This window comes from Prunus avium, chromosome 5, assembly GCF_965620075.1.
Source record: "Prunus avium chromosome 5, drPruAviu1.hap1.1, whole genome shotgun sequence".
NCBI classification, from domain to species: domain Eukaryota; kingdom Viridiplantae; phylum Streptophyta; class Magnoliopsida; order Rosales; family Rosaceae; genus Prunus; species Prunus avium.
This window is the reverse complement of record NC_142288.1, coordinates 26287235-26310453: the sequence shown is the minus strand read 5'-3', so window position 1 is coordinate 26310453 and position 23219 is coordinate 26287235. Positions and strand designations below refer to the sequence as shown.

At 35.5% G+C, this 23219-nt stretch overlaps 4 protein-coding genes across 5 annotated transcripts; 2 read left to right on the top strand and 2 right to left on the bottom strand.

The window, feature by feature from the left end:
• Nucleotides 1–5280: 5280 nt before the first annotated feature.
• On the top strand, nucleotides 5281–8011 carry LOC110766841 (kinetochore protein). Its single transcript, XM_021970240.2, has 8 exons — nucleotides 5281–5500; nucleotides 5724–5789; nucleotides 6034–6180; nucleotides 6410–6508; nucleotides 6588–6677; nucleotides 6754–6876; nucleotides 7147–7373; nucleotides 7545–8011. The coding sequence occupies exons 1-8, from the start codon at nucleotides 5332–5334 to the stop codon at nucleotides 7554–7556; spliced, it is 933 nt and encodes a 310-aa protein (XP_021825932.2). The 5' UTR covers nucleotides 5281–5331; the 3' UTR covers nucleotides 7557–8011.
• Nucleotides 8012–8236: 225 nt separating this feature from the next.
• LOC110766954 (NAD(P)-binding Rossmann-fold superfamily protein) lies at nucleotides 8237–10405 on the bottom strand. Its single transcript, XM_021970374.2, has 8 exons — nucleotides 10219–10405; nucleotides 9890–10121; nucleotides 9723–9802; nucleotides 9155–9308; nucleotides 8998–9076; nucleotides 8802–8889; nucleotides 8652–8698; nucleotides 8237–8551 (listed from the first exon to the last, which is right to left on the bottom strand). Exons 1-8 carry the CDS (start codon nucleotides 10346–10348, stop codon nucleotides 8369–8371), a joined length of 993 nt encoding a protein of 330 aa, XP_021826066.1. The 5' UTR covers nucleotides 10349–10405; the 3' UTR covers nucleotides 8237–8368.
• Nucleotides 10406–15452: 5047 nt separating this feature from the next.
• FIP37 (FKBP12 interacting protein 37) lies at nucleotides 15453–19550 on the top strand. The gene is made up of 14 exons (XM_021970341.2): nucleotides 15453–15610; nucleotides 15722–15773; nucleotides 15851–15912; nucleotides 16518–16585; nucleotides 16689–16725; nucleotides 17011–17098; nucleotides 17269–17333; nucleotides 17411–17488; nucleotides 17651–17698; nucleotides 17860–17913; nucleotides 18291–18452; nucleotides 18786–18855; nucleotides 18988–19043; nucleotides 19244–19550. Exons 1-14 carry the CDS (start codon nucleotides 15584–15586, stop codon nucleotides 19406–19408), a joined length of 1032 nt encoding a protein of 343 aa, XP_021826033.2. The 5' UTR covers nucleotides 15453–15583; the 3' UTR covers nucleotides 19409–19550.
• LOC110766922 (D111/G-patch domain-containing protein) lies at nucleotides 19457–22944 on the bottom strand. Of its 2 annotated transcripts, none has more exons than XM_021970339.2 (9): nucleotides 22624–22944; nucleotides 22351–22474; nucleotides 22037–22097; nucleotides 21834–21946; nucleotides 21652–21744; nucleotides 21193–21465; nucleotides 20786–21006; nucleotides 20166–20375; nucleotides 19457–19948 (listed from the first exon to the last, which is right to left on the bottom strand). In XM_021970339.2, the coding sequence occupies exons 1-9, from the start codon at nucleotides 22825–22827 to the stop codon at nucleotides 19838–19840; spliced, it is 1410 nt and encodes a 469-aa protein (XP_021826031.2). In that variant the 5' UTR covers nucleotides 22828–22944; the 3' UTR covers nucleotides 19457–19837. The 2 variants fall into 2 exon arrangements, with proteins under 2 accessions (XP_021826031.2, XP_021826032.2); XM_021970340.2 differs by having other exon boundaries at nucleotides 22351–22514; nucleotides 22624–22802.
• Nucleotides 22945–23219: the final 275 nt, after the last annotated feature.

Genomic DNA, 23219 nt, shown 5'->3' with positions numbered 1-23219 from the left:
TGCGTTTATTGTAGTTCAATTGGTTAAGAATATATATATCTACCTGCATACTAAGTTCGATCGCCTATTATTCCTCCAATATCGCTTTAGACATTAAAAAAAAATAGATTGAAGCTTATTTAGATATATAGATGGGCTATATACACAAAATGGAAAATGTGGTAGGTACATTTTGAGAGCCAAGCTTGGTGGATATAATTGCATGGAGACTGAAGCTAAGCACATCATGTGCACATAATAGATTCGGCCAAAGCTGCATAGTGGGTATGGGTAAGGTCATTTAGCTTTTAGCTTTCAGCCCTTCACCCACTTCTTTTCATTTGATTTTAGCTATTCTGGGTTTGGGGCCATGACGCATATGCATGTTAGGGTCACCATGTCACCTTTTAATTTGATACTTTCAATTTCAACCGCAAAGCTTTCTTCTGTAGTGGGTTTGCATATAAAATCAATTTATTATCCTAAATTTAAAAGTCTAAAATGTTTATATTTAATATTTGCAATAGATCTTGCTATCATCCATAAATGTATGTTGATCTAATTGTGAACTTCACGTGCATTAACAGTAATACGCACACGGTCATGTGCTGATACATTCATTAGTCTTTTGTCATTCTTTTTTCGAAAAAAAATAAAAAATCATAATCAACACTGATAATTGAACCGCACAAAACAAAATTTGGGGCCATCTATACAAAACAAAATATAGCATTATTCAACCGATTAATTGACATGATATGACTGAAATCGGCTTGGAGTGTGCAAGTACGTAGACAAGTGTGGATAAAGTCGGCAAGCAGACTAAGAATTTAGTGGATAACAAATATTATCAGGTGTTTTTCATCTTCGTCTTCTTCTTCTAGTTGATGAAATATAGAAGATAGTTCCGGGGCGTGTTGGAATGATTAGATCTAAAAAGCTTTCAATATTGGCTAGAGACTACTGTTTATATATAGCATGTCACACAAATTCAAGATGAGGATGAGGTCCCTTGTCTAATATTATTGATGGCCGATTCCACGTAAGTTTTAATCGTTAACCAGCAATTAAGGTAATTACTTATTTTTGTTCACTTCATAATTTGTTTGATAATGTGAATCGTTTATTTTTTAAGTCCTCATTTGCAAAAATTCCCTCAAATAATAAAGTAGTGATGCATGATCTTACCAAGTGGTTTGTGTTGTCAACCCAATAAGTCAAATGACATCACACCAAATTTCCTAACTATTCATAATTGGACTAGGAGGAATTGAATTGAGGAGGAGTTGGATTGAGGAGAATTAGATTATGAATTCCTATTGAAGTTGTTTACTAAATTATATAGATTGAGGGGAGTTAGATTCCGAATTCCTATTAAAGTTGTTTACTAAACCATATGGAAAGTGATACTAATTACAGATGTCCTCGTTGCTAGGTTAAAGTAGATGGCAAATTTGGAATTTATAAAATTGTGTGAGGATATAATGGGTAAAAAATATGAATTCCTAGTAGGTTAGGGGGTGTATTCAATTGGGATTCTAGAGCGTTTAAAAAGATTTTAAAAATCCGAGTGTATTCAATTTGGATTTATACAAACTTTTAAAAAGTCTATAATAGTTTGGGTGTATTCAATCTAGACTTGTTTGAACTTTAAAAATGTCCATCTAAATGTGGGTGTATTCAATTAGGACTTGGAAAAAGTACAAAAAATTTACCTGTATTCAAAAGGAGATAGATTTGGAAGGATTTAATTAAGTGTTGGAATTTGGAGAATTTGTAGGATTTAGGTATAAATAATAAAGGCCAACATAAGTCCAACCTCCACCCCAAAGATTTCATATGACGTTACTCTCTGCGTTAGAAATTTTTCCATCGTTTGGCAAACAATGCACTAAGCCATGCACAGACATTGGGTGGTACAAGCGTCCTATATTAAGCAAAGCTCCTCCATTAGTGTTTTCTTCAAATCAACCAGTTGGAGTTGCTGGGCGGAAAGCTTGGCTAGAGATTTCTCGATCTTCGATAACGTCCCCTGGAGATCATATCGGTGTGAAGCCAACGTCAAGGCGGCGGAAGGTTGAGATATATTTCCATCACCCATAACACTACCAGATGATAGGGCCCTTGCTTTTTGGACAAAGGATTGTTTTTTTTTAATTGAATTTTTGGACAAAGAGTTTGATGTTCGTGAACAAAATCAAAGGGAATTTTCCAACTCGTAGAAATTTCAAAGGGAAATTCATTGTTGTGGACACAAGTAGAGGAAGAATTTGGAGGGAAAAAAAAAAGGGATGGTCAACTAGTGGCTAGGTCAAGATAGTTTAAAGAAAATAGTGTTGGGAAGAAAGAGTGATAAAAGAAGATGGTATTGGGAAGTCTATGCAAATATATCTGAATCTATAACAAAAGTTCATACAAAAGTATGGAAGTCTATAATAAAAGCTTATACAAGTTTATTAAAAATCAGGGTAAAACTTATAGGAGTTATACAATTCCAGAAAATATGTCACTTAAAAAAAATCTTTCAAAATCGTATACAATCTTAATTGAATACACCCCCCTTAGTTCTCTAGGAATTAGAATACCAATTCCCACCAAAAAATTGAATTCCTCCCAAATCAGGAATTCAATTCCTAATTTTGTGTGAGCTCCACTTACTTTTTAATTCCTTGATGTGAAGTAAACACATGAATTCTCCATAGATGAAATTCAATTCCTGATTAATAAACACACCATAAATTATATTCGGATAACATAACACGTAAAATTGTACATCATTATATATCTATGTGAATGTGACCTCAATTATTTGAGCCTTTAGCATTAATAATAGTTTATACAAACTGAGAATTTATGTTTTCGTAATAATAAAACAGAAATTCGGAAACGATAAACAATTGGTGACATAAAAGAATTGATTTATTTATTATATTTAAAAAAGAGAACATGAATCACCAACCAAAAAAAAAAACCGAACTATGAATTGAATTCCGCTGTGAAGTCCTCCAACAAAATCTAGAAACTTATATGAATATACTTGACATGGATCTCCACTTTATTTTATAAAAATACTTACACGTCCATTATCAGTGTGCTTTACATTAATAAATTAATGTTTTCTAATAATTAGCCAATGAAAACAAAAATTAGTTATTTTAATTTTAATTTTTGAAGCATGCACGAAATTTGTCCCAAATATTTCAATGTATCCTACTTAATTAGTGGTCTAAGACGCATACTAATGGAAGATTTGGGCATCTCCCATCCTATAATTTGTCCCCAAATCTTTAGCAGTCAAACTTCTTTTCATTTGTTTATGTTTTTCCCCCACCAAGTGTCCTTTATGTTTTTTTTTTTTTTGCTTCCTTTTTTTTTTTTGGGTTTAAATAAGAACTCATTATTGATGTAAATCTCAACAACTCTACATATATATTTTATAATTCGGAGTTTTGATGTATGCTTTCTTTGTCCACGTGGAAAATTGCCTTGTCTAGTATAATATTACTTTCTTTTTTTCTTAAGCAAAATAAAATTACAAAGCAAAACCACGAGGGTAACCTCCTTAAGGCAAATCAAATTTAAGAGCATGGAGAACTGAATTTGGAACAATGTGATACCAAATGTGCGAAGAATCGAACTGGTGTCCCAAGTATGTGATTGCATATGCAGTGAAATCGGCCTCTCTAAAAATATGTTTAAAGGAAAGAAAAGAGATGTTGGATATTCGAAATCTAGTATAATATTACTTTCCCCCATTAAAATGTATATGCTTTGTTAGGCAGCATTTGTTAATTAAAATGTATATTGCCAATCCCTCTTGCATGGTGCAACGCAACACAGGCTCTCATAGTATAAATTAAAAGCTTTTCAACAATAATTGAGCAAAAACGATCCAAGAACCATGAGAATTTTTTGACCGACAAACTTTTGCGTTTTCCAAGCACATTCATATTCGTATGCATGGCATGGCCCATTGGATCAACAACAACACGAGTGGAATTAATTAAGTACATTAATTTGATTAAAATGTACGTGTCATCATCATCACTTAGGATGTTAATTACGTGCATTATTGCAATTAATCTCATATTTTAAGCACTTTATGAAGGTTAACTATTCTTTCCCTTGACTTTGAGGCATGATTTGCCCTAGCTTTTTTATCTCTTTGCTGCTCTTTATGTGTTGGTGGGTTTTTGTTGTATTGCTTTCAATTCATGGAATGTTCTTCCCTTCTTTCAAGGTTAATGGGTTAATGGCCTAATTAGCTTTTCTTCTTTCGGCGCCTTGTATATAATTAACATTATATATGCATAGCTTTATCTCTTTAAGACCGGATATTCAGATATCATGCAAGAAAGCTTTATCTCTTTAACATTATCTCACATACCTAAGAACTGGAAGGCTGGTAGGGCTTGCATGGTGGTTTTGAAGATTTTTGTTCGCATCTCCGTTAATTACAAACTAATTAAGTCGGATGCTCATATTCTAATACGACATCAATTGACCTTGAAAATCGAAATTAAATGGTCAAACCTAATATATACACTTACATAACGCGGTGATTAGCAGAGGTTTACTGAATCAATCTATAATTGGATTAATTGAAAAAATATCCTTAATTTTTGTAGAAGTCAGCTCATGAGCATACAGGCAATCGATGCGGTATATATTACAAATCATTTACGACTCTTTTTTATATATAATATTTTCATACAATAATCGTACTTTTTAGGAATATTTGTAATTCAAGTAACCTATATTTGATAATATCCAGTGAGTCTTACATGTTCTTACCCAGCTCAAATATTGGTCAATAAGGTCAAAGAATTCTTAATTAATTCTCAAGTTTTTCCTTTTCACACGCTTATATATGCATATTCGGATATTCTACTATAATTTTCTCTGCCATAATCTGCTTGACTTTCGGATCTTCTGTTATAATTTTCTCTGTCATAATCTGATTGACTTTCGTTCATTCTCTACAAGCTCCTGGACTTGGACCAAAACTGGACGCTCCTAGATTTGTGTTGTTCAAGCTGCTTTGGTAAGATTTTCTCTGCTATCAAAAGAAGACAATCCCTTCCCTCCCAATAATCTGAGACCTCAGAGAGCCATTTACTATGCACCCAACAATTTGATCACTCCACCACTCAAGAATATAAAATTCCGAAAAAGCCCAATCTAAGCCACCCAAAAGCCCAATATATCTGCGCACCCCAAAACGGCCCAGTTTATCACACATCTCTCTTCCCCCCACTAATGAAAATGAAATTGGCGGGATTTAAATGCGAATTTTATTTAAATAAAACAAAACTCTGAACTCGGGGTGACTCACTCGTCAGTCTAGCAGCAATGGACAGCCAACCGGAGGAGTCCGTACGGACGAAGATGGAGTCGCTACGGATGGCCTGCGAGAAGGAGATTCCGATTCTGCAGCAGAACATGGATACCTTCACGGCCTCGTTTCAGGGCGACCTGGCTTCGATCCGCGCCACAGTGCAAGAAACCCTCCGATGCCAAGGTCCAGCTTCTCGTTTAACTCTCTGTGGTTTACTCGACGAATCTATTTGTTTCTTGAAGATAATTAAATTTAGAGTTTAGCCTTGTGATTCGTGCGTAATTTGAGTTTTTAGGCAATGTATGGTTCTTGCAAAATTAGGGTTTCCGATTGGATCCACGAGAGGGCTCCACATTATTGTGAATCGCAATTTGACTGAAATTTGATTTCTTTCCAACAATTACAGGTAAAGTAGGAGAAGCTAAAGCTAAGTTGAGGGAAGCGGAGGATGAATTATTTAAAGCTCTAGCAGGTATCTATCTTCTATTTTGCATCTGTAAGTGGTAACTTTGAATTTGAAATTTCAAAATTAATGACACTGATTATTAGTAGTAATATCGCTGAAGCTAATCTTCAACTCAACATTCATGATTGATATGCATTCATTTCCATTGCCATTGCTGCCCCTACTAATTAGCTGAAATCTTTGTTTTTATAAATGATTATTTATTTCAAATTAACCTGTGTTAGTATTTTTTTTATTAAAATTTTTGTAGTGAAGACCCGTAAAGAGGCTAAGCGGATGGCATTGATGGACGCCATTGCTGCTAGGAAAGCTAGGATTGAAGAAATTAAAAGAACGGTGCAAGATCGAAGGGATACGAGGGATGAATATGCTGCAATTCTTTCTCAGCAATCTTTCGGTAAGTTCCTTAATTGTTTCAGTGATTGGCGTCATTGTTGCCTTTTGCTTATAGCTTTCTATCTATTTAAATACTTATCAATAGTTAAACTTTTGTTATTTATTTGATCGCACTGTGGCTGAATGGAGGGAGACTCTGCTTTTTGAAGGAAAGGAATATATAATTGTGTTTACAACTTCTTTTGCGCCATATTCCTTTTTTATTTTTAGTAACATCAAAACTTTGGCAGAATCTGAAGAAGAGTTTAACCAAGACAGTAAAGATGAAATACAAGAGGCCATCTCGTGGTATAATAGGATTCTCGGTTTTCATATTGAAGGCGGACATGGTAATTGATGTCATTTGATTGTGCAACATTTTTGTGTGTATGTATATGTGGAGAATGACTTACAACCTTCTGTCATCAGGGGTAAAATTCACATTCAAGAACATTTGTTCAAAAAATCCAAATCAGGAGTTCTCTTTCACTGTCCGCCATGCAAATGATACTTACACATGTAAGCATTGCACTTATTTATAGGTTACAGTTTGATGTTTAATGTATATCTGATATTCATTTCTTGTAATCCTTAGTGTTAGATTGTGATCCGCACTTGAATGAGATCAAAGAGTTGATTCATGAATTGAACCGAACCAATGGATTATTTAAATTTGTCAGAGATATGAGACTGAAGTTTCAAGAAGCTGCAGCTCAAGGTAGAACTTCTCTCTTGCATCTTCCCTGAGTCTTGCATGCTGGAAAGGGGACACCCTCTAATAGGGGTCCCATATTTTATTGTAAAACCTAGTTAGTCAATTTTCTTAGTAATTATAACCCCCCAAAAAAAAAAAAAAAACAGTTTCTACCTGACTCTTGTCCACTTACTGATACATTGTGTTTGCAGTTGACATTTGATAGAAGTTTAAGGATTAGACCACTTTGCAACCCATTGTTTCTGACGTAATGTATCCATTATGATTCAACAGGATTACCCACTGTTCTTCCTCAAGACTCTTCCATGATTTCTGCGTCTGCTCCAGCTTTTTCAGTGTCAACTGAGAGAAGTGAATCTCTGGCCAAGATTGGTGAGCACCAAATTCAATATGGAGAAGGTAATAGTCAATTCAAGAAACCTAACCATGGAAAGGGGAGTAAATATGCACTCCTATCTCCCAGGTCTGCATCGTCTGTGCGTCGGTCTCCTCGTTTTAAGGTATTTCCTTCAGGTTTTATAGGTTTTTGCTTTCTTCTCATTTTTGTTTGCTGCTTGTGTACATGGCTCACACCTGTATACCATTCTACAGTAGTTTTTTATTCACTTTTTTGTAAAACAAAACTGTTGTAGAATATTTTTTTGAATGAAATCTTTTGAATTCCATGGCAGGTCAAGAAATGAAGATGGAAAGAGGCTGTCTGTCATCTTTAGTTTGAGCAAATGTGCATCACATGCACTAAACTCCTCAGAGTAATCATAATTCACAACTAAGGATGCTTGACGGCATTGATGTTTGACATGGGAGCCAGGAAACTTGATTTCTCCGTATTTAGATAACTTAAGTTAACAGAAAGAAACAACTTCATCGATGAAGTGTTGCAGCCCAACTTGACAGCAGCACCTTGTTGCTGGATTTGGTTTACTCATGTACGCTTCATTGAACCGAGCCGCTGATGCGTGACGGAATATAAGGCTTTTGTAATCCCAAAATACTAAGCTAGTGTATGCGTGCATTTCAATTGTATTTAATCATATCTTATATTTCGATTTGTCATCATTTCATGTATTGTGTGTTATTACTTCTCCGCAGTACACCACATGGGGTTATTAGATGGTATCTTTGTTTCTCTTCACAATTTGTTTGGTTGTAGTAGTTTCACCTTCTCATGAGACTCAGGTCTTCTTGCATCTCCTTTTAATTGGTTGTGTTGTGATCATGTGTTTCACATGCCAATTATCAGAAAATTATTCTTATGACAATGAAAATACACCAATCACGTACTTTAATTGTATGTGCTGTCAGAATTTACATTGTAGATTCTCGTATTTTTGGTAATATAAGTAGGCATCGACGAACCGAATTTCATAGGTATCCAAGTTCTTTCAGTTATTAAATTACCCCGGAGTTTATTGTGAAGTAGGCCTCTCTATCTACCTTTTGTGTATATAAATACACTTTATATACATGGCATAGGAAAAAAAATACACATTTTCTATGCTGTTGGTTGATATAGTAGTCTATGGATTAACTGACGGGTCTGCTTCCACAACTTACGAGCTTCAGATTCATCATTTGCTAGGTTCGAGCAGTCGCTCTCGTTGCAGTCTGCGAAATATTTCCCACTTACCCCTTCTACTTCTGGGCTCAAAGCAACATAGCATGTGGTCGAAGCACCCTGTAAAAACGAATTCCAGCAAACTTCAACAAACAAATATTTATTTTATATTTTAAAAAATTAAGAATAAAAATGCATGCTTTATTGCTCCGTTACAAACCTGGGATGTTGATTTTAGTAACTTGGATGCTATGAAGAACACAGAATCTGCATGGAAATAAAAAGGGTTCCAAGAAATTAGGTTTCATTTCACAAAACTGCAACATTATTAATTCACATGCCAATTTAAATCAAAGGAAAGAATCCATGCCTGTGATGAAGCCCTTGTGAGCTCTTATAATTCCGGTCTTCACGATCCCCGGGTGCACAGCATTGACGCTTACTCTCGCATTTCTTGCCTGTAAATTTTTAATAAGAAGAAGATTAGTGTGGTAGGGATCGCTATATGCAACCGGCGCATACAAAAATTCTTCGACAAAAAGGTAAATAAGAAGAAATGAGACTACCTTCAGGTGTCTTGCCAGTTCCTTGACATGCAATATGTTAGCCAATTTGGACTGTGCATATGCTATTGTGCCATTATAGCTGCATGAACAAAAATATTAACAACAATATTCACAGTTTACTAATGGCTTGATCAGGAGAAATAGTGTGATTTTTTACTTCTTTGGGTTGAGCAATTGATTGAAGCAGAAACCATCCCTCTTGACCCAGCTGTGGATCACAGAAGAAACATTGATTATTCTTCCTCGGATGCCAGTCTGGGCTGCTGTTTCCACCATTTTATCCAACAGCTTTTCTGTCAAAAAATGATGTCCTGCAAAAGAAATCAAAAAAAGGTTTTATTATCACAACCCAAATTAAATTAAATCGGCATCTTCAATTCTTCTTCATCCCCCCCCCCAAAAAACAAAATGATTTGAATGGCCATGCGTTGCCCAAATAGGCTTTTGCAATGGACAACAACAAAAACAGTGAAGTGTATGTATGTGACCAATCTAAAAGATCGTGTCTGGTCTGGTGGTCCATTGCACACACTAGGTAGGACACATAAAAATGGCCCAATTTTTCTTGTCATCTTTTGGGAGTGAGCCCAAAATTTGTTCTAAAGCAACTGAGCTGTTCATCGTTTGCATGTGAAACTATTTTTTTTTTTTTCCTACCCCCTCTTTTTTTTTTTTCCTGGTTAAAGATATCAGATGGGTAGAATATAGAAAATAGACAAAAATACCCAAGTAGTTTGTAGCAAATGTCATCTCAATTTTGTCTTCAGAATACTCCAAAGCTTGAGAAAATACTCCACCATTGTTTCTGCAAATCAAAGATTTCATGCGTCATAAAAACAACAAGTTGATTAAAGAATCTAAGAAGATAAAAAGTACAAGAAGAAAACTGTACATGAGGATGTTGAGGGGTAGCCTTAGAGCCAAGAACTCAGAGCAGAATCTGTTGACAGAAGCAAGTGAGCTGAGATCAATCTCCAATATTATAACCTCAGCCTTTGGGCTCTCTCTTTGAATCTCATCCTTCACTTCAGCTGCCTTCCCTAAATCTCTCGCCGGGATGACGATCCTCACCCCTCTCTTTGCCAGTACTCTTGCTGTCTCAGCTCCAATGCCTGACGTTGCTCCTTTAAGAAATCGTAGAATTCTTATTCAAATGAATAACTTTATTCCATGCAAATTGCCAAAAAGAATGAAATGTTCATGTGAAAACTTTTAACTAACCAGTGATTATGGCAGTGAGATGAGAAGGAACTGAGGAACAACAATCTTGAGAAACTTGCTCAGCAGTTGATTTTGAGCCATAACCACTTGGGCCTGCAATTCCTGCCAAGTATCTGAGTGTCTCCTTCATGGGGCTCCCAACAAACTCAGAATCCTATGGACACTACTGCAAGGAGAGACTTTTTTTTGGTGTAAACCACATTTATTTATAGTGCTGCATACATACAGCAGAGAGGACGTGGGTAATTTTAGGCTAGTCTCCGGACCACTGTAAGAAGCGCGTTCTCGACCAATAAACACAAATGTTTGAAATTTTCTGATGCCAGTCAAGGAAAATGATTGGTTAGGTTGAGTTGAGAGTTGGGTGGGTTAAGTGATTTTGAGTACATATTTACTTTAGAGGAAACCCAATTGAGAAAAAAATGCAATGCACCCATGACTTTTTTTCTTGTCTTTGTTTCACATAATTATTACTGTCTGTATGAGTGGCTTACATATGCATATATTTTGTGATAGGTTTGATGTGTGAGTTTGTCATTTCCAGCCATGATTAATTTGCTTAATTAATTAAAAGTTACCATCATATATATGAAATTCATCATCATCATCATCATCCATCACAATTCACAAAAAGAAAACCATATATCCATATATATATATATATGTCACTTGAACAGTATATTCTTTCATGTACAGTAAAATGGTGGTTGATGGTTGCCCACAGCTTTTTTATCTTCTAAAAACTTGGACCACATTGGCTGGATATGGCCACCATTAATCTCTTTGCGTATTAGATAATTTCTTCCTAGCCAATCATCTCAGGAGAAATTACTGTCCTCTAATGCCGGCCAAAGAAAGAAAAAAGTAATAATAATGATCAACTTGTGCTTAGATTAGGTGCTTGATTGCTCTATATTTAAGTAGAAATTAAGATTAATTATCATCCATCTTCCTTTACAAGTCTAGTCTGAGTTGTTACTGTGCATGGGCAAAACATGGCATCGATCCCTTGCATCATAGCATATATGCCTTATATGACCCATGTTCTATGACATATATCCATGCATACAAAAATTCTCCTATACGGACGTTCAAACATTATTATCGTGCAAACGTCATGTATTTTTTACTATCCTTCCTTGTTTACAATGACGTCTGTATAATAATAATGTGTGGACGTCAGAATGAAAGAATAACTGTTCATGTATATTCATATCATGTTGCATTGACCAAATTAATAAATTAAAGGAAAAAAAAAAGATGTGAATTATGTTGTTTTTTGGCTCTACACGTGCACATAGGAAATGAGGGTTTTGCAGATGATAATTACATTACATGCAATCTTTGAGTTTGAGAGTTTGAATCTTAAGAGAGAATTTACAAATTTACATGTAGACTTGCAGGGCCATAGACAAAAATGCCTTGTTGCGTGCGATATGTCCCTCACGTCTCTCCTTTCGCCCTTTTTTGTCCCCATGGCCATTTCTGAAATTTCATTTTTTTCTTCCTCCCATTGATCCTTTTTGTGTTGAGAAATGAATGATGGGTGGTGTTGGATCTTCGAAGGACTAAAAGAGAGCACTGAAGTTGACCCATCAACAATGGAGTGTGAACTGGCTACTGCACAAGGGTCCCATTGTGTTTCCCAACTTGCCTACACCTCTCATGACATGCCACAGATACAAGAAGCACTTCTCCCTCACTTTTCTCCAAATTACTTCCATTTTTCCACGATCTTGCCCTAACTTTAATTGGCCTCTTATATATTTTCATGGCATGCGATGCGATGATGCTAAAAAGTGTCAAAACTAAAGTTGAGCTTGATATGTGGGCATATTGAAAAAGGCCATTTGTTTTTGTACATATTTGCTTACACGCTTGCATTGCAGCTGCTTGTTGGATACAAAAGGTAAAACAAGGATGAGTGAACAAGGGCTTTTTGGATTTCAACTATTTTGCATGTAGTTTTGTCGTGGGCGTGACCTATCAGAATAATATGCCTTTTCCAGCCATTTACATGTATTATATGAATTACATATATACATGTATATATTTGTAGAGCATCTTCAACAATCCATATAACTGTTTTGGAATGCTAAAATAGGAACTCTCTCCAATAGTCTTGTCAAACTCAGTTACCAAAAGCTGCAACTCATATCTCTCTCTTCAGAATCAGAACTGGCAAGTTGACATTGGCTCTTCAACACATTTAATTTTGCTTTGAAATAACAAAACCGACATATACTTTTTTCACAACATTGCATTAATTGAATTGAATAGGTCAATAAACTTCAATTTGAAAATTTTAGTTACTGTTGGAGATGCTTACATGTATAGCTACATTAGTAGAACACTTATCGCATACTTACATACATATAATTCATTTTTGTCCTCTCTTTTCTTAGACTTTTATATTTATATTAATTCAATATAATGAACATACAAACATATTGATGATCTTCACTAATTCTTGGTCAATGCAATCACTAACCGTCTATCTTCTCATTAAAGCATAAGATTAAAGATTTCCTTTTTATTTTTGCAAATGATTCTAGTTGCTTGAGAAGTTGGACATTCTTTTCCCCTTTAATTATATTCTAAGCACAACATTATGGAAAAAATGTATTTACTTTCTTTTGGGAGAGGATACGTAGCCTACTAACTAATTAATGTGATTCATGTGACAAATACATTAAGAGAAGGTGGAACACATTCACATAGAAAAATTAGATTTAGTAGATGAAAAAATCTATTAAAATAACATAATTAGAGTTTAATAACTCATAACCTAATATTTACCTTGACTATTGCAAATAAATGGCCACCACCAACTCCACCAAATACTAATGTAAAAGAAGTCTATGAGAGGCTAATCACATCTTCTACCTAACCAAAGAAAATGATTTTTATTATTATTTCAACAACCCATAATTGACTTCAAACTATTTGAACCACACTTTCCCTTTGAGGGAAGAAAAATTGAAATGACCCAAAGGAAACCTAAGGGCCCCAAGTGTTAAAAAGATGTCCCCCTCCCTCAACAAAAACTTCATACCTGAATCGATTTCATTCTGTAAAATCTGAAAATTCCCATAGCCGACAAACCTTAAATTTTTTTTCTCAAATCAATCATATCAGCCAACCCTTTTCTCATCCATGAAGATTAAGAAAAAGGTTTACTTGAAAAAAGAACCTTATATATGTATGTATGTATTTCATCTTGATGATGAGTGCTATCCCCACGTGCCCACAATCCAACAATTGGATGACAAATTAGTGGGACCCTCACAAGGAGAGAGTCAATCACGGGATAGAGAGATTATAAGCTACAGATTAGATTATTAATACTGATTTATCATCTATGTTAAAGAATTAATTAACTAATATAGACTCTAATTTTGTCCCTTGGATTGGATGGGACCCCTTGTATGCAAGATTTGGAGAAAAGGTCGTTTGTCTTCATCTTCCATCTTTGTGAACCTTATATGACCAAAACGACGTGGGATTTAGAATATATATAGCTAAGCTAGGTTTCATTGAAGACATCGACATACCTCCTTCCCACCAACATTAATAAAAAATTAGCTAAACCATTGTTTTTTTTGGTTTGTGTGATCACTGGTTGATCACATGAATTTGTTGTTAATACTAGGGTGGTGGAAAAGGAGACATTATGAAATGAGACCAATCCGAATTCGAAGACAGCATAATACATTTGTTTGCCATTCTTGGTGAGTGGATTATACTATATATGGGAGCATATGAAGCAATTCTAGACATACTTTCAGCGGCCAAATCATTATTTATAATGAGAGTTTTTTGGCTTTCGAGTTTGATCTTGTGATAGCTTCTTCGATAAACATCAGTTAAAGAGAATATAATCTTAGACAAAATAAAAAGAGAAAGAATATAATCTTTATTTTATATGTTCAATACTTTTTTAGAGGTCACAATGTTTAACACGACTAAATATGAATATCACACGACATGCTGACATGTATAATAAATGTGTTTTATTAGTCTCAATATGAGTAACTCTATTTTAGCACAAAAAACGCATTTAACTAACAAGTATTATATGAAATTTATAATTCATTTTCTTATAATTTTTTATATATGAGTAATTGTATGATTATGATATTATTTATTTATGATTTTGCAAGAGGTTTGGTTTAGAAATAAAATAAATTTATTGTTGAATTTTGCGGTCACTTGACACATGGGTCAACTTGAACATGACACAGTTATAGGAGTTGTCAACCCAACAATAGGGGCTATGTTGAGGGATTACAATGAGGGGTTCAATTCAACACTTCAATAATAGCTATGCACTGAATCAGATGGCTATTAAGGACCCCCTCATTATAAAGTTTAGGGGTGGCAATTTCCGATACGACCCGATACACGGCTCGACTCGCACAGAAAATTACTGATTCAATCCGCATGATTAAATTTTTAGATCAACTCGCTAACCCGCTAAAATACCTATGTAACCCGCCAACATGTTTCTTTGTTTCTTCTTCATTTTCCTTTTTTTTTAAAAAATAAAATAAAATATCTCTATCTCAATCTTCATACATATAAAAAAGCAAAATGCAATCACTATTTTATACAAGAAAATAAAAAATGAAATCACTATTTTATCAAAATTCTTTGAATAGTCATCTCTTTCTCACTAGTTACTAGTGAGAAAGATTAGTTACTACTTACTAGTTGCTACCACTTAGTGAGTTAAGCTGATACACAACTTGAAACCCTCATGAAAAATTAGCGAGTCAACCCAACAAGACACATTTATTAAACATGTCGATTTTGAATTGAGTATTCTGGACACGAATATGATCCTGAGACGACACAATTCAGACACAACATGACCCATTATTAGCCCCTCATATAATCCCTCATTCTTGCCCCCTTGGGAATACGACTAGGGCTTGTGATGGTTCATCCCTTAAGCTCAACAGGTTCTTGAGAGGAACTGGGCTGACTTGAATTTTAAAAAGGGCCCCAAAATTTGTCCATTAAGCTGATCCCATCGTAAGGTGGTCATAAGGTGGGCTTGTATCTTGACCAAAAAAAAGAGACGGTGGGCTTGTATTTATGACTAAACTGTACAACCGCACACAGCTGATAACAACTGTTCCCCCCAACTCAATCCTTTTCGTTTCCGATTCACTGCATCAAACAATTGTACTCTCTTTCCCCAACCACCCCCATACAAAAAACAAAAAAACACAACACAATACAGATTGTTGTACTTTCAGCTTCGCGGCTTCGCAGCTACGGGCTACAGTTTGTTTATTCGTTTTTGTTCTCGCTTACTCACTGAGAAATCAAGTGCTAGGGTTTTGAGAATTCAAGCTTCATGGCTACCCACACTCGTATCGATGACGTAACGCCTACAGTGCCCTAGCTACTACCCCAGTTTCTATCGATTTTAGGGGTTAATTGTTTTTTTTTTTTTTTTTTTTGAGTAATTGGAATGCGTTTTTGTTCAATACAGGATGATGATTTTGGAGGCGATTTTCCTGGAGCTCACAATAACAGGCGGCCTGGTATGTTTCAGTTTGCCTTCAACCAAATCAATGTGCGATTGAATTGTGCTTATTGATTTCCTTTTTGTGAAATTTAGGTAAAAAGAGAAGCTTTGGGGATCTTGAGGACGAAGAAGACGATTTTTTTGGCTCAAAACAGGTATTTTCCCATTCATTCCTGGCATTCTTTTTCGGAAATGTTGAACCTTTAGCCATTATATGTAAATGTGTCTATGTGTATATCTATTATTTCCTTACTGTTTAGGGTGGACCTTTAAGAAACAATGGTAAAGACAAAATTATATTTTTCCTGCGTTCTCAATAATATGGGTGTAGAGCAGTGCGTTAATTTGAGAGAATAGTTTAGGTGAAGAACCAAAGTAATTATGTATGGGGATTTGATGTGGATGTTAAACATTAGGTTCCATTTGTGTTAAAGAGGTTATGACTTTGTAAAGGTATATATATAAGATTTTAGTGTGAGAAAAAACATAGTTTTAACTTTGAAGTATGTTAATGCAATTCAACAGAACAGTTATACTTGGGAAGTGATGTGGCAATTGTTGTCCAAGGTCAAAAAATTATGTCAAAAAGTTTCAGATTCTACTTATCAAAAGGGCAGATACTTCTAATAAGTTTCCTCTGATAAGCATGCATTGCCTTCTGCAGATTCTTGCTTATATAAGAGATTTCTGTGGTATATACTCTCCTTTGTTCAGTTTTTGTTCCATTTAAGGAAAATCTAATGATATGTGTACAATGTAGGGTAACTCAAAAGTTGAAGAAACTGCTCCTGGTGTTGCAACAGGAATGATTTTGTCTCTTCGTGAGAGGTAACTCAAAAGTTGAACAAACTTCTATACCACTGGAAATTATAATGCATTGAGTTTTCTTTAGGGCCTGATTTTTATATTTTTATTGCAATTCTTTTTGCAGTCTTCAAAACTGTAAAGATACTCTTGCAACATGCCAAGTATGTATTTGTTAATCAACTTTTTTCCTTCTCTATATGTCTTCATTGTATTTCTTCAGTTAGTGAAATATCAATTATGTGATAATTTTTCAGTCAAGTAGGTAAAATATTTGACGCTTGTAGTTGTAATGATAAATATTAAATATTAAATGAACGTAATTTCATCACAAGCTTGAAGAATTTCATAGCATTTGCTGATGCAATCACTACAGTCATACTTGTTATATAGTTTGGCTGCATTGTTAAATGCTCTGTTTGTTATTGGATTATTTTCCTTGGTTGCAGACGGAACTTGAAGCTGCAAAATCTGAGATTCGAAAGTGGCATTCTTCATTTCAGAATGAACATTTTATAACTCCCGGAACTTCTCCTGGTTAGTCCCATACTTGCCTTTTAGGGTGTTTTGCTGCTTGGCCTGTCCTTGTTTTATTATGGAATGTGTTAAATTATATGTTCATCTTAGAGAATCAACTTATCTTCTGATCATTTTACATGCATCTACTACATGTCCATTAAAAACTTGATTTCAACCTATCCTTGTAGATCCTAAATTGGTCATCAATTATCTTCAATCCCTGAAGAACTCCGAGGAATCGTTAAAAGAACAGGTTGGTGTTAAATTTTTCTTTTCACAAAGTCATCAGAAATCTTCTTCTTTTTGTTCATGGTGTGTTCTTATTTACAGTTAGAGAAAGCAAAGAAAAAGGAAGCTGCGTTTATTGTCACATTTGCAAAACGGGAGCAGGAGATAGCTGAGCTCAAGGTAATATCCTTTGCACATCTGTTCCTTGTAAATTCAGTTTCTATGTGTTAGATTATTTTCCTCTCTCATGTAATATGATAGCTTTATAGCATATTCACTTTTTTAGGTAGGAAGATTAATTCTATGTGACCATGAATACCCAACTTCTTGTTTAATGTACAGTCTGCAGTTCGGGATCTTAAAGCTCAACTGAAGCCACCATCAATGCAGGTAGCTTAAATATGCTTGAGTTAATTTCAATTTTTTATTATTGAGTTTTTGAAATTTTGGACCAGGTGATAAAATTTCTAATTTTTGGTTTGGTTGTAAATTCTCTTTATGATTATCATTTCAACCTGATCTTCATTTTCTTGTGCTGATTAATTGTGCAGGCAAGAAGATTGTTACTTGATCCAGCAATTCATGAAGAGTTTACTCGTCTAAAGGTTTGTGTTCAAAACTTCGGAGTTCTATTTTGAAAGGTTTTACTAAGATCTATGGGTGTAATACGTGTATTTGTATTTTATAATACCAATATCCCCTTTCTTCTTCTGGGTATACAAAGAAATTGTATGCCAAGTCAGAGAAATGCAAACAGAGGGAAGGGTCTCATTATGTAGGAAGAAAGCAAAAGAGCTTGAAAAGGAAACAAATTAAGAAATACATCGCCTGCACCTGTTTGTATGAATTAAGGACAAGTTGATATTTGTCATGTAAAGTAATTTGAAGGCAATTGTGAAACTAGAAGTATTTTAGTTTTCCACGTTTTCTCTATATTTATAGATAACTTATCTTTGCGTTTTACTGTGGTGCATGATGTTAGAATTTGGTTGAGGAGAAGGAGAAAAAGGTGAAGGAGTTGAATGACAACATTGCTGCTGTTCAATTTACTCCTACAAGCAAGATGGGGAAGCAGTTAATGGCTAAATGTAGGACCCTGCAAGAGGAAAATGAGGAGATAGGCAATGAAGCTTCTGAGGGAAAGGTGCTGCTGTTGCATCCAAAATATTTCAGATGTTATTATATGCATTCAGTATCTTGTGTTAATTTTACCCTCAGCTATAATTTTCTCCTCTGTATCTTGTGTTTTTTTAAAGATATTATAATACAGATTTTGGCACAAAAGTATGTTGCTGTTAGAACTTAATCGAACATAAACATCTTTGATGCGTTAATATGTGCATGCTTACAAATAAACTGTCCTCGTTGTGTTTTCTAACAAATGTATGCACTCTTATTCTCTAGGAGGTTCTCGTCTGTTTGGTTATGTTATACACTGATGATCTGGTTTCTATGATTTGCTTTTGTTGGTCTGCAGATGCATGAATTATCTATGAAACTTGCTTTGCAAAAATCCCAAAATGCAGAACTGAGAAGTCAATTTGAAGGTCAGTGATAAATCAAGTGAAATTTTAGATATCTCTCAGATTAGTAGAATGTATATGCTAGATGGTACTTCTACTGCCCTTGCGCAATATTATTTGGCATTGTGTAAATATATTTTGTGTTTCTACATATAGGATTGCACAAACATATGGAGGGGCTCACAAATGACGTTGAAAGATCAAATGAAATGGTATTCTTCCCTTCCCTCAACTTTTGTTGTTTATTAGTTTACAGATACTTCATCATAGTTTCAAAGATGTACTATTCAATGTTTTTTCTTTTGCTTTGTTTCAAAATATTGCTCAGGATATGCTGCTGTCTAATTTATCTATTGCACAGTTAGTAGACCATTTGAATGAGAATCAGAATTTAAAGCATCTTCAACTGCAGGTGCGTGTCATGCAAGAGCAGCTAGATGAGAGAGATTGTGAGATCAAACGGTTAAAGCAGGAGCTGGAGCAGAAGAGCTTAATAGAGGAGGAGAAAGCAGAGCCATCTTCTGATAGTAGGAAAGTCAGCGACGAAGTGATTGAGTCTGAGGAAGTCAACAACTAAAAGAAGAAAAAGAGAAATTTGTAGGATATAATCATTTTTTGTATGTACATTCAACATTTGATTTGATTTTTCTTTTTGCTCAGAACATTTCTGTTCGGGAAAAATTAAATTTCGAAACTGAGTAGCTGGAGTTGAGGTTAAAGTTTCTAATGCTTGGGGCTGTCCGTTACCCCAAATTTAGCATAGCTATAAACCCCATCATGGGTGCGGCAGTTGCATGGTTTCATTTCATGTCATTCATTCTTACAAAACTGAAATGGTTCTCGTTTTATAATGAATATACAGAATGCTGTTTGCACACAATCTTGAAAGGTTGAAAGCCATGATATGCACAAAATCCGCATGCTCAAATCATCATGCTTTTGTTCTACCGTACGTATGTACACGCAGCATTATCAATGTCTAAGTCTTCCCTGAGATCACTCTAATTCAGGGATGCTTAAATCTTCCCTGAGGCCACCCTAATCCAGCATTACCAATGTTGCTGTGTGCTTGAATAGGTTCAACTAATCCCTTTGTGCTTTTGCCAAGTGCCTCTCCCTGCACGCATACAAATCGAAGGGACAAAAGGTGAGCAGGGCTCCAAATTTGCAATGTCCACGAAAGTAAATAAATAAATGAGAAAAAAAGGGCATAATTTGAGCCAGGAGATATTTGCCTGATATAAGTTTTAAACAGGTAAACATCTCCCGTTTCAGTTTACATCTAACCGGATTTAATGGGCTGCTCTAGAATAGTATTAACAAATTAAAATTACCTCCTTCCAGCCCATGTTTTCTAAAAGTTTTCTGGCATAACTACCAACTCCAAATGACATGTTCAAGGCCTCTGCTGCAGCTTCTTCTGTAGAGCCTGGCGGCGAATCACTATCACCAATTAGTGAATTCTTTTGTCCTGGACCCACACCGAAACCACCGTGCAAGGCTCTTCTATCAGCAGCTCTATCCCTATATGTATAGCTTTCATGCTGGCAAATTGACAGGAGACAGAGTATCATGGAAATGCAGATTTGGATAGAAATGCATATACTCCTCAACATCTTATAACGGAATAAAACTAAAAAGGGCTGCAATAGAACTGTAAGTGGTGCACCATACCATGCTGCACGTGCATATAGAAGAGTATAATAGTTTGGCATATTCAGGTACAGGTCTAATATATTTGACACATAAATATAAAACTGATAGTCTGATAGCATGAGGTTATCAATCGTTAGCAGGGCATTCATGACTGAAACCATCTCCCTTGGACGTTGAAAGGGTACTTCTTATGTAGCATTGCTTGTGTCCCAGGTAAAACTTCAAAGCTTTACTTGGACTATTTATCAATTGAACTTAACATAAGTACAGTTTCAACAATAGAACATGCCCAAGTTACCTTTTCATATATTTGGCCTGGCAACAAAGATGAATCCTTGCTAACTGCCACTCCATCTGCAGTTATTGATTCACTGTTTGCACTGGATTTAGAGAGGGCCTGAATTTGTGTGTTGACTGATAATTCAGGGAAGCCCCAATCTTTGGTTGGGTTGGAAGAATCATAAGTTGACAAAGAAGATATGTATCGTATACTGGGGCTCCGCAACTTATAGACTTGTCCTGAAAGAATACCAAAAATAAGTCCCCAGTAACCATCAAATTTTGCTATTGTTAACTAAAACAACATGCTTTCAGGCAGAACATAATACAAACACACAAAACACAAGTAGGTCTTATGTCTTCAAGGTTTTTTATTTTATTTTTAAAAGTAAAAAATGTTGCCAAATGGTAGAGGCAAATGCAAACCTGTTATAACTCGTACCAGATCAAGATGTACTTCACATATTGGAGCAGTTTTTAGAAGACCACCACCAGAAGGCATAGAGGGATGAAGCTTAGCAGACCGCCTCACTAATCTCCCGACAAGCCTCGCTACCTCACCTTTTCCATCCTTTCTGGGCTTTGTGATAATTTCCCAGTCCCATAAACTTACAAGTGAGGACTCCGGGATTGAAACTTCTTCAGATTGTATGACCTGACCATATTGAGCTCGCCAGTTCTCTTCATCCAATGAAGCACCTGCGCCAAATATGCTTATATGTTTCAATATCTCTGCTATTGATGGGCCACAATGAAAAATTACATATATTAATACAGCAGAGTCAGGCAGACAGACCAAAAATCCTACAGATTAAATACATGCTACTCATTAAAACTAAAGTTGATATCTAGCCTCAAGAACTAGAAGCAAACACAGTAGCAAACCTTCATCAGAAACATTTTCACTTGATTTAATTGCAGCACCATGGTCATCCAGAATCAATTCGCCTTCATTGAGCTCGTGACTATCTCTATTCCCTGCAACTCCACCAAACAAACCCATTTAAATCCTGCTCCAACCACAGTAATCATCTATCTAGAAACACATATGAGAATTCAGAACAAACCATTGGATCCAAACTCAACATCTGTTTCGGGAAAGACTGTCATATCATCAGCAGCATTGGCTTCTAAGTTGGAATAACCAGACAAATAAAGATCAATAAGCATATCTTCTAACCTAGAAAGAGATATTGAAAAAAAAAGAGTCAGGAAAATATTTAACCAAACAATCAAATTAATAAGGAAAGCAATGCAAGAACCAGGATACCATTCTGAGGTGGGAGGGGGATTTTCAGGTGCATCACTGCTACTGCAGCACTCTGTAGTGCCTGTTTACAAAAGAACTAGTTCACTGCTTTGAACTAAAGTAAAACAATACAAGTCTAAGACTTTGGAATATCAATGCTCCAATACTAGTAAAATCAAACAATTTTGTAGTTTCAATCCAGAAGATGAGGAAAATGTGCAGAACACTTGAAATGAAAGTGTGTGTCATAATTCATATACAAATTTCAATACACATTGAGTTGCAAATTGCATTTATATGTACACACAAAAGCAATAGGAATTGCAATGTCACACCTGAAATTCCAATGGGTTCCTGAGGAACAGTTTCTATGCATTCACTTTCATGTGCAAAAAGCTCTCTTTGAATGGGATTCTCAGAAGCAGTCACTTGGGTTTCACATGTTTCCAAATTATCAGCCTGAAAATAATATTTCCAACCAAACCAAAAATCACTCCACCTAATATCAAAGAGATAGAAGAAACATAAATTTCAAAATACCACCAACAACAACGATTTCAAATTTAATCAGCCGAAGACACAAAGAGTGAAGAGAATGAAAGAGAAACCTGGTGAGAGGGAAGAAGCACGTAGTTTCCATCTTCGAATTTGTAGTAAAGACCGTCCCGAGTGCTATAGTACCAACCAGCGTTCAGGTCATGGTAAAATCCGCTACCGGCATGGAAATAAAGCTGAGAGCTTTCGTCCCAAACAAAGGCGTTGTGGGAGTCTTGGGAACCGGGTTCTGTGGCACTAGGACTCGGACCCTCCATTTGGTTAGCTCTATACGTGCATGATCAGCAGAGACGCAGTAACGGGAAATTGGAGATTGCCAAAGACACTTCCACGACGGTTTGCTAGCAAGAACAGAGATTCAGTTCAGGGACCGCCTGCGTAACGCGGGTATGAATATGGACTTGGGCTTTATTTTGTGCCTCTGTATAGGTGAGCCCATCTGTAATACTATTGGGCCATCCAATACTGCATGAATAGTTGAGGAGGCTTTTATATGCAACCTACTTGTAATATAAGCGATATTTTCACTTTAATTTAATATAAACTATATCGAAAGGGGGATTCGAACTAGAATGCAGAATAGGGAGCACACCTGCTGTAACCTTAAACCCTATATGCAACCAAATTTTAAATCATGAAATACTTATAA

What these genes read in the sequence shown, in the direction of transcription:
- LOC110766954 (XM_021970374.2), bottom strand. Translation starts at nt 10,348, where the DNA reads ATGAAGGAGACACTCAGATACTTGGCAGGAATTGCAGGCCCAAGTGGT. An exon ending in TCTCACTGCCATAATCACTG is followed by an intron (nt 10,122 to 10,218) that starts GTTAGTTAAAAG and finishes GATTTCTTAAAG; the next exon opens with GAGCAACGTCAGGCATTGGA. An exon ending in AACTGGCAAGACACCTGAAG is followed by an intron (nt 8,890 to 8,997) that starts GTAGTCTCATTT and finishes AAAAATTTACAG; the next exon opens with GCAAGAAATGCGAGAGTAAG.
- LOC110766841 (XM_021970240.2), top strand. Translation starts at nt 5,332, where the DNA reads ATGGACAGCCAACCGGAGGAGTCCGTACGGACGAAGATGGAGTCGCTA. An exon ending in TCATATTGAAGGCGGACATG is followed by an intron (nt 6,509 to 6,587) that starts GTAATTGATGTC and finishes TTCTGTCATCAG; the next exon opens with GGGTAAAATTCACATTCAAG. An exon ending in TGCAAATGATACTTACACAT is followed by an intron (nt 6,678 to 6,753) that starts GTAAGCATTGCA and finishes TGTAATCCTTAG; the next exon opens with TGTTAGATTGTGATCCGCAC.
- LOC110766922 (XM_021970339.2), bottom strand. Translation starts at nt 22,827, where the DNA reads ATGGAGGGTCCGAGTCCTAGTGCCACAGAACCCGGTTCCCAAGACTCC. An exon ending in TGTTGAGTTTGGATCCAATG is followed by an intron (nt 21,745 to 21,833) that starts GTTTGTTCTGAA and finishes GTGGAGTTGCAG; the next exon opens with GGAATAGAGATAGTCACGAG. An exon ending in AAAACATGGGCTGGAAGGAG is followed by an intron (nt 19,949 to 20,165) that starts GTAATTTTAATT and finishes GTATGCGTGCAG; the next exon opens with GGAGAGGCACTTGGCAAAAG.
- FIP37 (XM_021970341.2), top strand. Translation starts at nt 15,584, where the DNA reads ATGGCTACCCACACTCGTATCGATGAC. An exon ending in AACTCCCGGAACTTCTCCTG is followed by an intron (nt 17,099 to 17,268) that starts GTTAGTCCCATA and finishes CTATCCTTGTAG; the next exon opens with ATCCTAAATTGGTCATCAAT. An exon ending in AGGAATCGTTAAAAGAACAG is followed by an intron (nt 17,334 to 17,410) that starts GTTGGTGTTAAA and finishes TCTTATTTACAG; the next exon opens with TTAGAGAAAGCAAAGAAAAA.